The following is a 13,166-nucleotide window of genomic DNA, read 5'->3' as shown; positions in this document are numbered from 1 at the left end:
TGCTACAGTCATTTTATTGTACTTTTGTGTGTTAAAGAGAGAGCACGGGGAGAGAGGGAGCTGACAAAGAGTGAAATGCGAGTAAGTTGTAAGGTTATAAGTGTCTTTTTACAAATTCACTATTGTAATTGCTTTTTCTGCAAATAATCCCTCTGCTTTTTAGTGAAATTTGAACAGTTTTGAAAGCCCTTCTGGGGACAAGTGTTGCGAATTAGCCAAGGCTGTTAAACACTGTGATACCTGCAACAGATTACTGAATTGTTAATCTACATTTGCTGTATCTGTCCCTGTTCAAATGAAGAAATAAAGAAATAAATAAATAGCTTTCCACCAGTGCATAGCGGCTGAATCAGAAAATGACTCAAAGCACGCTTAAAAAGGTTATACAATATCTTACATCCCACACTGAGCTTATGGCCCCCTGTTGTTGTGGTAAAGTGTGTGTTTTGAATCTATGGTATGTAATAAATACCACCATTTTAATCCCGTCTTTAGGGGTGCATACTGTGTCTTAACATAGTGACATCAGAGACACTAGCACTAACTTGTGAGAGTAGCAGAAGTCTGTGTACTCTGTGTGTCCCTGTGTCCTCAGTGTTGGGTATTGTTGTACTAAAGCGTGTGGCAGAGTGCAGTCTCCAGGGCAGCTCTGTCTGAAGACATTACCGTTCGGTGTTCAGTCAGAGAGAGAGAGAGAGGGAGGGAGGGGGAGAGAAAGAGAGAAAGAAAGGGAGAGATGGAGAATAAGGTGTGAATGAATGCGCTGTGGTCTTTCATCATAAAGAAACTGATGTGGTACATTCCTGTTACGTCTTAAAGGTCCTTGAAACCTACACCCCATTCTTATATTGTCTCATGTTTTATACAGAAAAAGACGAGAAAAAAAAACGGATGGATGGATTTCACAATAGAGGTGGCCAAGGTTATGATGTGTTAACATAAAAAATGCATAGGTACTTATACATGTCATCTATGTTTTCTGATGGTGTCTACATATTGGCCATTGGCAGTATCACTGTAATATTGTGTGTACGTGGTGCAAGGTTAAAAAAGAGGTCCCTCGCTCAACTGATAAAGGTTTTTTGAGCCTTTTTTTTTTTCATGACTAACCAGGCTTTTACACCTGGAGCTGCAACAACACGTAACATAGGCAAAACTGCATAGCCACGCATTTTTAAAAGCCTCAGTTTACGCCAGAGCTGTTCTTGCAACACTAGCCTCTGTATATTCTCACGTGTAAACACCAACTGTTTGAGTTTGCTTACATATTCATTGTTGATCGGATGAATTATACTTTAAAACTATACAAAAGTTGACAAGAGGGACGATGCTTTGCCCGGAGCAATAACAAGCTGTAGCTGCAGTGCTCGCATTAATTATGTTACTTACCATTTAAGTTTCTGTATCTGCGCCTTTTCCTTCAAAACTTGTCTTAAAATTGATGTTTGATTCATCCCCCACAGCTATAAAGTTTCTGTAGTCCCTCACGAGTCATTCCCCAAGGTCCTGGACGCAATGCAGTGAAACATAACCAAAGCAATAACACCAGAACCCTCAACCTAAAAAGTTACTTAGTGCAACTTTAACTAAATCATAATCAGATTTGCAAAAGTTACCTGCTGATAGCTTCTGTGTGTTTGAATCTCTAACTGTGTTTAAATGGGCCTATAATTTAACTGGACTGTCACAGTAAAAGCACCAGATGAAAAAATTGTGTTCCTGGGGTTTTTGCTCAGGACAAACTGTTCAGCAATCAATGTAAATGTGATGGGGCTACAGGAGGCAGGAGAATGGGGTCTTTGATGTGTTCCCGACTAGCACTAATTAAAGCTACTAATGAGGCCTTTATTCACTAAGACAGGGACGGAACACACAATACAAACAGATGGATGGATAAAGCAAACAGATTACAAAGGAAAGGCTCTAGTCTGTTGTACTGGGATATGTATTGCGTTGTTAGGAAAATATGGTTCAGCAGGTGGTTTTATATAGAGATTTTATGCAAGGAGCAAATTTTGACAATACAACAAAACACAGTGAGGGTAATCTGCGCCAAGATTGAGCAAGATATTGTATTCGTTGACTGCTGCATTTTGGGATATTTTTGTATTTTCCAAAATGAGTTTTCTTTTGTTTGGCCGCTGTAGCGCACCGTGTCTTAGGCAAGCTTTAATGACGCTATTTTGTGTCAATCTGTCAACTGGACAAAAAGTTGTAGGGGTGAAGACGTTCCATGAGACGTTGCTCATCCAAGCTGCTTCTTCAGTTCTGGTCAGATTACTGGTGGACACTGTGTTATATTTATTTGTAGGAAGGAGCTAACTACACTGAAACTATAAACACATATTATTTGCAGCTTTTATTTGTAGGCTAAGTCTATTGAGCTATACTAAGTGTGCACTAGACTTCAGTCATACTCAGCATAATCATTCACATCCCTAATGGTTGCTTTCACACTGATTAGCATCCTGGCTAGCCTTATTGTTTTCTTTGTTTTGCTTTGGGTCTGAGGATGGAGTTATAGAGGAGATGGATGATGTCTGATGCCCACATTCCCGTTTAGAGATGGATTGTCTTGCATAACAAAAAATGCCTCTTTAACTCCGCTCTCAAACCATTTCTTTTCTTTTGCTAAGATCTGAACCTCACTATCTTCAAAGGAGTGGTTAGTGGCTTTGAAGTGGAGATGCACGGCAGACTGGTGTCCCGAGGAGCTCTCACAATGGTGTTGGTACATTCTCTTATGTAGTGGCTGGCAGTTTCTTCAATATAATTACACAGACTAGGTTGCCTGGTTCACATGCACAGCAAAAGATTTCTGGATCTTTACAAACTACAAGAAATTTGATGATTTTGGTTTTTACATTTCATTTTACATTCCAAAAACCTTACATTAATCTGATTTTAAGTGATACATGTTTATGCTTATCTGGCAACTTCGCTATTGTGGCTATAGGATACTCAGATAAGAATCAATGCTAAAACAAGTATCCAAACAATATACTAATTTGAACAAGTATTGATACTGAAACACACACACACACATTCTATTGCTAACCGCTAGAGCTGAAACCTTTACAATACAAACTGACCCTATATTACATCACCTTACTTAATTATTTTTTGTTGATCCAACGCAAACATTTTCTATTTAACATGAGTCATTTAGCATTTACGCTCATTTAACAAAAATATTTAAATAGAAAAAAGGCCACGTAATATATTGAAGGTCAACGTTGTGTTTTTTTTGTCCCATTATGTCACAAATGTTAACCTTAACCTCAGTGCAGTGAACACAGCCCAGGTCACCGCCTCTGCCTCTCTGCTTTTCACACTGTAATGAACAAGAGGTGCTGAGCGTGTCACTTGTACCTGTCTTCTCAGATTTGTCCAGACTGTAAAGATGGAGACAGTTGGCCACAAATCTGTCCCCGTGATGTGTCCTGGACCGACAGAAGCCCTGACAGCTCACACTCACCTGCACCCCACACAGTGAGCTTTTTGTCGAGTTACGTAATACTGGCTTTATGATGAGGAGGACAGCTAGCTTAATGCTTACTATGAGAAATAAATGTCCTGAATGTTGTAGAGTGGGATCAAAAAGTGTACATTTTTAAAGCCCCACCATGTAATTTTTAAGATGGACTAAAAATAGATTGCTTCTTGTCTCCATGGAGATGTTGTTCCTTTTCCTATTTACCAGTGGTGGAAGGAAACAAAGTACAAGTAGTAAAGGACTGTACGTAGGTAGAATTTTCAGGTATCAGTACTTTACAGTGGATATTTTTCCTTTTACTTCAGTACATTTGAGAGCAGGTATCTGTACTTTCTACTCCACTACATTTTTTAACTTGACTGAAAAGTAAAAAGTACTTTTTATATGATTTGTGGGGTTATTTTTGACTATGTTCGGGGTAACATCTGGACTAAAGTTTTTGAGCAAACAAAAATAAATATACACAATTTATAAGAAAATTAACACATTGATTCGTATTCTCATTGTTGACCAAAATATGTATAATTTTTAATCAATATCTCTACATTTAAGACTTTAACAAATAAACAACACTTACACTGTACTTCTACTTTTTACTCTTGAAATACTTTTACTTACGTAGATTTTTTTCATGTGATAATTTTACATTTTCTTGAGTAACTTTTTTTCTTGTATATCTGTACTTTTACTTGAATAACAAAACTGAGTGCTTCACCTACCGTTGCCATTTACCTTATTCCGTAAGTTGACGTGAATGTCATTTTGGTTGTATTATTTTACATGGGGCTGCTTATCTTGACACCAAATAAGTTCTACAGCGACTGCAGACCTGTTTTAAAGCCTCTCAGAGAATCAGTCCAGTGTTGATTTGTTGGTCACATGAACAATGAACAATTTACTCAAATGAACCTATTTTATATCATATTTTAGCGACAAAACTTTTCCCAAATTCTTCATTGTATGTACTGTATTGATTCCAGCTTAACCACAAAGACAGCACAGGTTAGTCGCATTTACTTCAAAAGTGGGCGGGGCTGCAAAACGTCAATAATATTCCACCTTAAGGCATGAAACTAACCATCTTCAGAGTGCTCCGAGGTATAGTTTTACATTCATATTTTCATAGAATGAGCTGCCACCTCGAGAGTTATGCAGTGTTGCTTTAAATGTATAAATGTGAGGATAACGCCCTGCACTTGTTAGTGGACTTTATTTTAGGGTTATAGGATTAAATGTAATTGGATTTTAATAGCAATCAGCAAACTGTGAAAATGAAGCAGTAAGAAAGGTATAATCTCTGCAAACAACAAAAAATCTCATCTCCATGGGATGTTCTTGAGGATGAAATCTGCTAACTCTGTAGTCTAGACTCTACTAACATGTTATGAAATGCTGTTTTAAAGGTGAACTCTAACCTTTTTTCACCGCCGGCTTGTTGTCAGGGAGATGTTGATACTTTTTCACACAATATTCCACAGTTTTGCTTTGCACTTATCTAATGAGACAAGCAGGTGACACTATCACGCCAAGTTACAGATCAGCTCTGTGGAAAGGTAAGCGCACAGTAAGTTCAAAATCTGCAATTGAATATAAGATAGATACTGTATGTTTAATGCCACGCTATGAAATATTCTGGCGATAACATATCCATGGAGACAAGCAGCAGACCTCCCAACAAAAGGTTACAGTGCACCTTTTTAAAAATGCATTGCTTTCTGAAATGGCCAGCATAGCGATTTTTTAACAAAACTTTAATTTAAAAAAATGTCCAACTCTCCCTGCCTTTTTCAGTTTCCTAATACATAATTCAAATGTGTTTCCATTTTAGTCCATTGTGACATTGTAATTGCATTGTGGCTTTTTATGGAGCTGCTGTTAATGGACTTGACGTAATACGAATTCAAATAAGGTCCATCAAAATGAAATAATTTTCTAGGCAAACATGGTCGACAAGGTAATATTAATATGTAGAAGGTGAAAAGGCTACTTAACGCGATTGAGGTACTGACAAAAACAGAAAGATTTAGTTTACTATTTTAAAACTGGGTTACGCAGTGTAGAGGCAGAGGTTTTTACCTTTTAGAAATTGTAGGGAAAATTCAGATCTCAATGCCACAATGATGATTAAAATCCCTCAAATGAAAGGATAGTGAGTGTGAGAGCCACTTTCCCAAATGAAACAATGAAGTTCCACAAGTACATGTAGGACAAGGCCCGAACAGACGACGTGCTCAGTGAATGTCTGTGAGCCTGGAGTGCAGAGGAAGAGGTGCTGGAGGAACCATCAAGCACCTGTATGGGACGTACCATCAGAACATAAGTGAAGTGGCTGATATCAAGAAATCCTACCAATGTAGCTTGAGAGAGCATCACCAGAGCAATAGAGGCTTTGGATCTGGAATAGATTTTTTGAACAATATAAGTAATTGAAGGACTAAACTAATTTGTGGTGGACAGATGCTTCAAACACACAGAACGTGGTGACAATAATGTCTAAATTCAATCTTCTTCCAGCTATAATTACATTGGGGGGACTGGTCAACCTTTTCCGCTTGCGTACACTGTTGTTATAATGAGATAGGATCTTTGACAGAAACAGGTTGGAGGTAGATTGGACTATAATGGCGTCACATGAGAGGGGTAGTGTCCTGTGGGAGGGTGTTGGGACTTTGGGGAGAGCTTTGAAAAAGTCACATTGAAGTAAGATAAATGATGTAAAATTATGTAAAAGTGTCATTGTGTTATGAGTTTCATCACAAAAATAGTCGTTTTTAATATTACTGTGTGGTCTCTCTATTCTGATATGTTCTGTTATTTAGTTTCTGTATTAGTTTTAGTATTTTTTAGTATCTGGGTATCAATTTTTGACAATCCTAGGCTGAAGTAAAACCTATTATGCAATACTATGTCCCAAAAAACTATTCTAAATGCACAAGTTAAGTAGTTAGTGTCTATAATGAGTCATAAAAGTCCATATTTCAACCTTCTACAGCTCAAATCTCATCGTAGAACAGAAAAATAACCAAAATGTTCTCACCAATGCAAAGAAAGAACACTCACGATAAATATTGACCCCCAAAAAATATTGTCTCATCTCTTATGTATTAAATGATGAGTCGATATGGCATTTGTCGTGACAGGTTTATTCAAGGATTTGAACTACGAGACCATAAGGAAATGACTATGCCACAATGCCAGTGACTTATACAAAGTTACATAAATCCAACATTTCACATAATGTCAGCTCTGTTGACCAAAGTAATTGCTCATCGACCTTGTGCAAAAGGGAAGAGGAATGAACTGAATGCTAAAAATTTGGACCAAGACATTTACATAGACTTTATTCAGCACATTGGACATTATCATATTGTGCAAAAGCTGAAGAAAAAGGTCACGAGTTAGACTGCTTCTTTAATGAGGTGAATTAGCATAACTAATTTAATCCAGACTTCTTTATCCAAACACTAGAGATCTCCTGTTGGCTACACCTGTCCCCTGTCCAGGACTGATCGAGTGCACACGCTCTCCTGATGCTGATCCTTTCCAAAGAGATGGAGAAGTCACTAAATTATTCACGCAAGACTTTACCATGCACGTACTGGTCTGCTCCCACCACACCGCACGCAGTACACTGTTATCATGGGTCAAATTACAACTGCGCTCGGCAAAGGAAGATGTTTTAGATTATTATTATAACAAGTGTTCGCCACAATTCAATATCGTACATCTAAATATACAGCATGCTATATTTTCAACATAAGATTTTCTGGCAGTACGTACTTTTTGTTCAACCACTGAGGCAGATTAATTATAAAATATACACATTTTGTTGTGTCACGTGTTGTTATGAGGTTACCTAAATGTGCATTATGCAACTTTTCTGGTGCTAGTCCCCATAGAGATGTTTTTTTCTTTTTCTCTTTTCTTTTTTCTTTCCCCAAAATAGTCCATCATATTAAACAGCATTAAAGCTATATTATGCAAAACGGACTGCTATGAGCTTTAAGTCATGTTATGATGTTGTTACCTCATCAAAAAAAAAAGAAAAACAAAAGAAAAATGTGTTTTGTTTCATTCACACATTTGATTAATCCATTATTATTAGTCTGTCTGCATCTCCAAAGCTCAAAATGCTCTGTTCCACCTTATGATGTCATGTAGTGGTAGTTTTCAAGTAAAAAGTTATTTTTTACCTTTTTGTTCAGAAGACATTTGCAAGGGCTGAAATTATCCAAATGATTTTCTAATTGAGAGAAGAACTCAGTGTAAATATGCAGGGTTTGTGTGTTAATGAAACAAAGCACAACTACAGGTCTGAGAAACAACAGAAAGCAGTGTAATATGGACACTTTATGCTCATCTATCTTTGCTTTGAAAAACAAGGCTTGTCTTCAAAGAGTTATGTTTAATACTAGACTGTGGAACATTGCGCTATTTCCACTTTGTAGAAAACAAACTGGGTGATTTCAGATGCACCCTTAGATAACTGTGAATCGCCCCAAGGCTCTAAGCTCTTTGACTTCCCAGGTGCAAACGGATTTGGTGACGCAACGTTGAAATATTGTTGCAGCCAAAATTCACATTTCACTCCCACTACAATATATGAGTCTGCTGACCTTTCTCTGTCCTCTCCCTGCAGCTCCTTCTGTCCAGACCCCGTGCCCTCCTCGGGATATTTCATCAGTTCTACCTCACTAACACTGCCTCCTGTCTGTCTGTATCTGCAGGTTATGGCCATGCTGCGCCTAGCACCGATGGAGGGAAGGCCTTCTGCATGCTGTACGCTCTGCTTGGAATCCCCCTCACCCTCGTAATGTTCCAAAGTGTGGGCGAACGGATCAACACGTTTGTCCGCTACCTCCTGCGGCGCTTCAAGAAATGCCTGGGAATGCGACGCACCGAAGTGTCAATGGTCAACATGGTCACTTTTGGATTTGTGTCCTGCATGAGTACGCTATGTGTGGGAGCGCTGGCCTTTTCCCATTTCGAAGGCTGGAGTTTCTTTCACGCCTACTACTACTGCTTCATAACACTAACCACTATTGGATTTGGGGACTACGTTGCGCTACAGAATGAACAGGCTTTGCAAACTCAGCCCGAGTACGTAGCTTTTAGCTTTATCTACATTTTGACTGGACTAGCTGTGATTGGTGCGTTCCTCAACTTAGCAGTGTTGCGGTTTATGACAATGAACGCCGAAGATGAGAAAAGGGATGCAGAGCAAAGAGCGTTGCTAGCACATAATGGACAAGCAGGGCACGTGCATTGCTCCATGGATCCCGGGTCACCTCTGTCCACGCCTTCCGGTTGCGGGGGCGTTAGTGGGGTGAGCGCGAGTGGGGCGGCTAGTCGTGGGCTTCGAAATGTATACGCGGAAGTCCTGCATTTCCAGTCGATGTGCTCATGCCTTTGGTATAAAAGTAGGGAGAAACTGCAGTATTCAATCCCAATGATAATCCCTAGAGACCTCTCCACATCGGACATAGAGCAAGGCGATGGTTATTCCAACACGCTACATTCAAACGGATGTGTGTGCAGTCTGCAACGCCATTCAGCCATCAGCTCAGTGTCCACGGGCTTGCAGAGTATCAACACCTACAGAAGACTCAACAAGAGAAGGAGTTCCATTTGATCTGTATTTGAAGACCTATTTCTGATGTAGGTAATCAATGAGTATTTTAAATCTGTCCCAACTGAGAGACTTTCAGGTTATGAGCAAGGATGCAATACCTTCACTGGACAGAGGAGGCAGTGTTGACCAGTAGTGAAATATAGACGAAAAGACAGTTTGGGCCAAAGCTGTTCCATGCTGTTTGTGTAACAGAGCTAACCAGGAATTATGTCACCAAGTAACGAAAGAAGCAATAAAGACATCACATGGTTATTTTAGACACTACACAGAAGTCTGATTTTTCTAATGTGATGTTTTTGCCCACGAGGGTGAATCGACTGTATTGCGGCACAAAATGACATCCTTAACACAGCTTATTACATTCTCTAACTTCACTAGCTCTGGTTATGAAAACGGAGCAGTTTAAAGCAGAGTGAATGGATGGTTCCTTTAAACCCAAATTATGTAATTAAGTTGAATGTTTTAAGAGGGCATTTAGTTAGTCTAAACATAGAAAGTACATGCCTCTAAATAGGTGACATGCAGAAATCTATCACTGAAGCACATTGAGGTATGTCAGTTGAAGTATTTATTAACAGTGTATTCTTGTTTAAGCCCTGTATTTTTAATCAATTCTTTATTTATATGGTTTGCCTCTTGAGGGACCAGCGCATACTAGTTTCCTTTAAGCATTCTAGATGTAGTATGACTAATCTGAAGTTTAGTCCTGAGATGTCCTGAAATATTGACTCACTGAAATGACTATTATGTGGTCTTGTTATAAATTGAATCTTTGAGTAGACTTTTGCCATAGACTGTATAAAGAAATGGACTAAGTGAGTGTGATGTCACCTTTAGCTCTCGGCTCCAGTCAAATGAAGCTCATCGAGGTTAGCAGTAGGGATGGGACAATAAACAATATTATCGTTCATCGTGATAAAAAGGGTTGACAATAATCGTTCATGGGACATTTTATATAAATCGTGATAATCGCCAACAAAGATAATCACCATTATATCACCTAAATGTGCAGAAAAAAACTACTTATCCATAGGGGAGTCGATGAGGGGGACAAAGCAGTTTGTTTTTCGGGGCCTCAGAGTCTTAGGGGCCCAGAAATTGACCTTTTTCCTATTAATTTATATTACAGGGGGGCCATGTGCGACTTATTGCCCCGGGCCTCCAAATTTCACTTGACGGCCCTGCTCATCCATAATATTCTCTAAAAGTTATAATTAATCATGTACATAACAACTTTAATCATTATCATGATATAATCGTTAATCGCAATTATTTTGGCCATGATAATCGTCACACAAAATTTCAATATCGTCACATGCTTAGTTAGCAGTTATAGGAGCGAAATTGCAAGTTGCATATTATGAATTCCAACCGTGCGTATCATAGCAACCAAACAGCCAATCCGGAGCCAGGCTGTTGAAAGTAACGCCCTGTCCCGGCACTACTAGTTTAGCAGAGAATAGTGCGAATAGTGCTAGTGGGGAAAGAAGGAGCCTGATTTGTCTGTTATTAATGTTCATATCTTAAGTTACGGACACAATAGCGACATGAAAATACCAGGATCATATAGAGCGGGTTAATACAAACGTTTTAAGACCAAAATGACGAGCCTGACAGCAGCAGTTACAGAGAGAGGGGTGACAGTTTTTCAATACAAAGTGAATTGGAGCCAGAGTGAAAGGAGCCAGAAGTGCGCCCATGATCACTTCCTATTGAGAACACGGCGGCTATCAGGTTAGCTATGTCCATTTATATATACAGTCTATGGCTCTCACATATTAAGGAAACACAGCAGTCAACAGTGAATAGATGTATGTACTGTATTTAATGTTGTACTGTATTACTATGCCAATTGTTCTTGCCAAAATCAACTCTGGCCAGACAAAGGCCTCTTCAATCCGAGCCCCTTTCAAAGTAAAACAAAACCAAAACATATATGAAGTTAAATGCAGCACTGTTTCTTCACGCTAGTTTTAGTTTGTCTTCAAAGCCAAAACAATGAATCGGGCATGATTTCAGTTATTTATGTACTAATCATTTTTCTAGATTTGGATTTTACATTGCTTTGTTATTGCAACATTTCAGAGTGTCCCCAAAAATGCCGGGTATTATATACGTACTAGTGAAATGTGCAAGTCTATATGATTATTGTAATGTATAGAATATGTTTCACTGTGAGAAGTGTTTATAAGAATCACTGTACATAGATATACATAGAAACCCTTGAGAAATGATTTAAAGAACAGTTAAATTGTAAATATGAAAATTCTGACAGAAAATGTAACTTAATACAATGGTGTAAATACTGTATTAGGACACAGTAATGATAGGGATATTTTTTCAATAAAACTTTTCAGAGTCTTTAGGTTTTTAATGACAGCAAATGATCCCTTTAGGCCTCACTGCTATACAGTATTTTGTAACAATCACAGCTCATTGTGTTCCCTTTTCTGGGTGTGTCGAGGATTTATGTAGCTATCATCTTAGACGCACCTTAGATTCATTTAGTTACCATGTTGTCTTATAATGAAGCAGGCAGATGCAGTCAAAAATGCTTTTAACATTTCTGATTAGATTAGCTAAAATAAACTGGTCTTGAATAGAGCTTGGATCTGGTTAAAGGTCCTACGTCTGTGTAATCCCTCAGTCGTTCAGGTCGGATCCATAGTAAAAGCCAAGGTTAGCGATCTGAGAAGAACTGAAGAAGTCTCTTGGATGAGCAGCGAAACGTATTTACTCCTACAATTTTTTATTCAGTGGCTTTTACTATTAAAGGTCCTACATTACACAAAATTTACACTTGTTGTGTTTTGTTTTATTCATATGTATTTGAGCAACGCTACATTATTTGTCTACATCTCCAAAGCTCAAAATGTTCAGTTCCACCTTGTGATGTCATGAAGTGGTAGTTTTCAAGTTAACAGCTCCTTTTACATTTAGTTCAGCAGAGATTGGCAATTCCAGGGGTGAAATGAATCCAAATGATTCTAATGAAGGTGTATAGAGTTTGAAAACACAGTGGAGCACTTTCTGTATTACCACATGACATCAGAAGGTGTTTTCCGATGGAGAAAATAACTAAATATGCAGGGTTTGTGTGTTAAACATGTGTAAATGAAACAAAACACAGCTTCAGGTATGGTTTTGATAAGGAAACAACATTATAACATAGATCAGAATATAGCGTAATATGGGGCCTTTAAAGGTGCACTGTGTACCTTTTATGGTGGAAAGTATGCCATGTGCTTGTCTCCATGGAGGTGTTATTGCCTTTTCTGAAATACTGCACCAATTACATGTATTAACTGCTAAAAATATATCTTAAAAGTCATGAATTCTGACAGTGAGCAAGTCACTTCTTCACAAATCTGTCACCTGTTTGTCTCTTTGGTGATAGACAAGTTTAATGTCACACTGTGGAAAATTCAGGAAAAAGCATTAACACTCCACCAGAAATGCTACACAGTGCAGCTTTAAGACACGGTTTACACTCTCTTGTTTGGTCCTATGTTCAGAGCTATGGGTCACATAAAACACGTGACATTCTTATGGTGGTACATAAGGCAAACCTTTATGTTTACTGCCAATGTTTAAACCCAGAAGAATCTAGATTTATGGTAGAAATATTATTTATAACTGTTAGTCTTCTCCATTTTACTGTCAGTGTTTTATGTCACTTTTGTTATTCATTTTTTTTCAATTGGAGATATGTTATTTATTGCAGTTTTTGGTCACTGTTTCTCATGTTGTGAAAGAGGAACTGCGTTTGTGACTTTACATTCACTGTATGCTCTCATTTTGAAAACAATAAAAGACTTAAAACATGATCATTTCTTTTGTTTTAACTTTGTCTCGGTCTAACATACTTCTGAAACTTTTTAACCAAGATTAGAAAGGCAGTTTTAGTTTTAGTTCTAGCTGTTTACGCTTTATCTGCAGTGCTTGAAATTAGTTAGAAGCTGGAGAAGGTTGCAAATGAAATCAAATGACACTGTTGCATTCAAAACAACAGCCCCATGGACACCTGCTTAACGCCAC

At 38.3% G+C, this 13,166-nt stretch overlaps 1 protein-coding gene across 1 annotated transcript in view; it reads left to right on the top strand.

Moving 5' to 3' along the window:
• The window catches only part of kcnk3a (potassium channel, subfamily K, member 3a), a 34,092-nt gene extending 21,366 nt beyond the window's left edge, over window positions 1-12,726 (top strand). Inside the window, exon 2 of the mRNA XM_033990615.2 lies at window positions 8,224-12,726. Coding sequence (XP_033846506.1) covers window positions 8,224-9,128 — 905 coding nt within the window. The 3' untranslated portion in view covers window positions 9,129-12,726. The remainder of the gene's footprint in view (window positions 1-8,223) is intronic.
• Window positions 12,727-13,166: the final 440 nt, after the last annotated feature.

The sequence above is a fragment of the Periophthalmus magnuspinnatus genome, chromosome 24, assembly GCF_009829125.3.
Source record: "Periophthalmus magnuspinnatus isolate fPerMag1 chromosome 24, fPerMag1.2.pri, whole genome shotgun sequence".
Classification (NCBI taxonomy): domain Eukaryota; kingdom Metazoa; phylum Chordata; class Actinopteri; order Gobiiformes; family Gobiidae; genus Periophthalmus; species Periophthalmus magnuspinnatus.
This window is presented reverse-complemented; position numbering and strand designations above follow the sequence as displayed.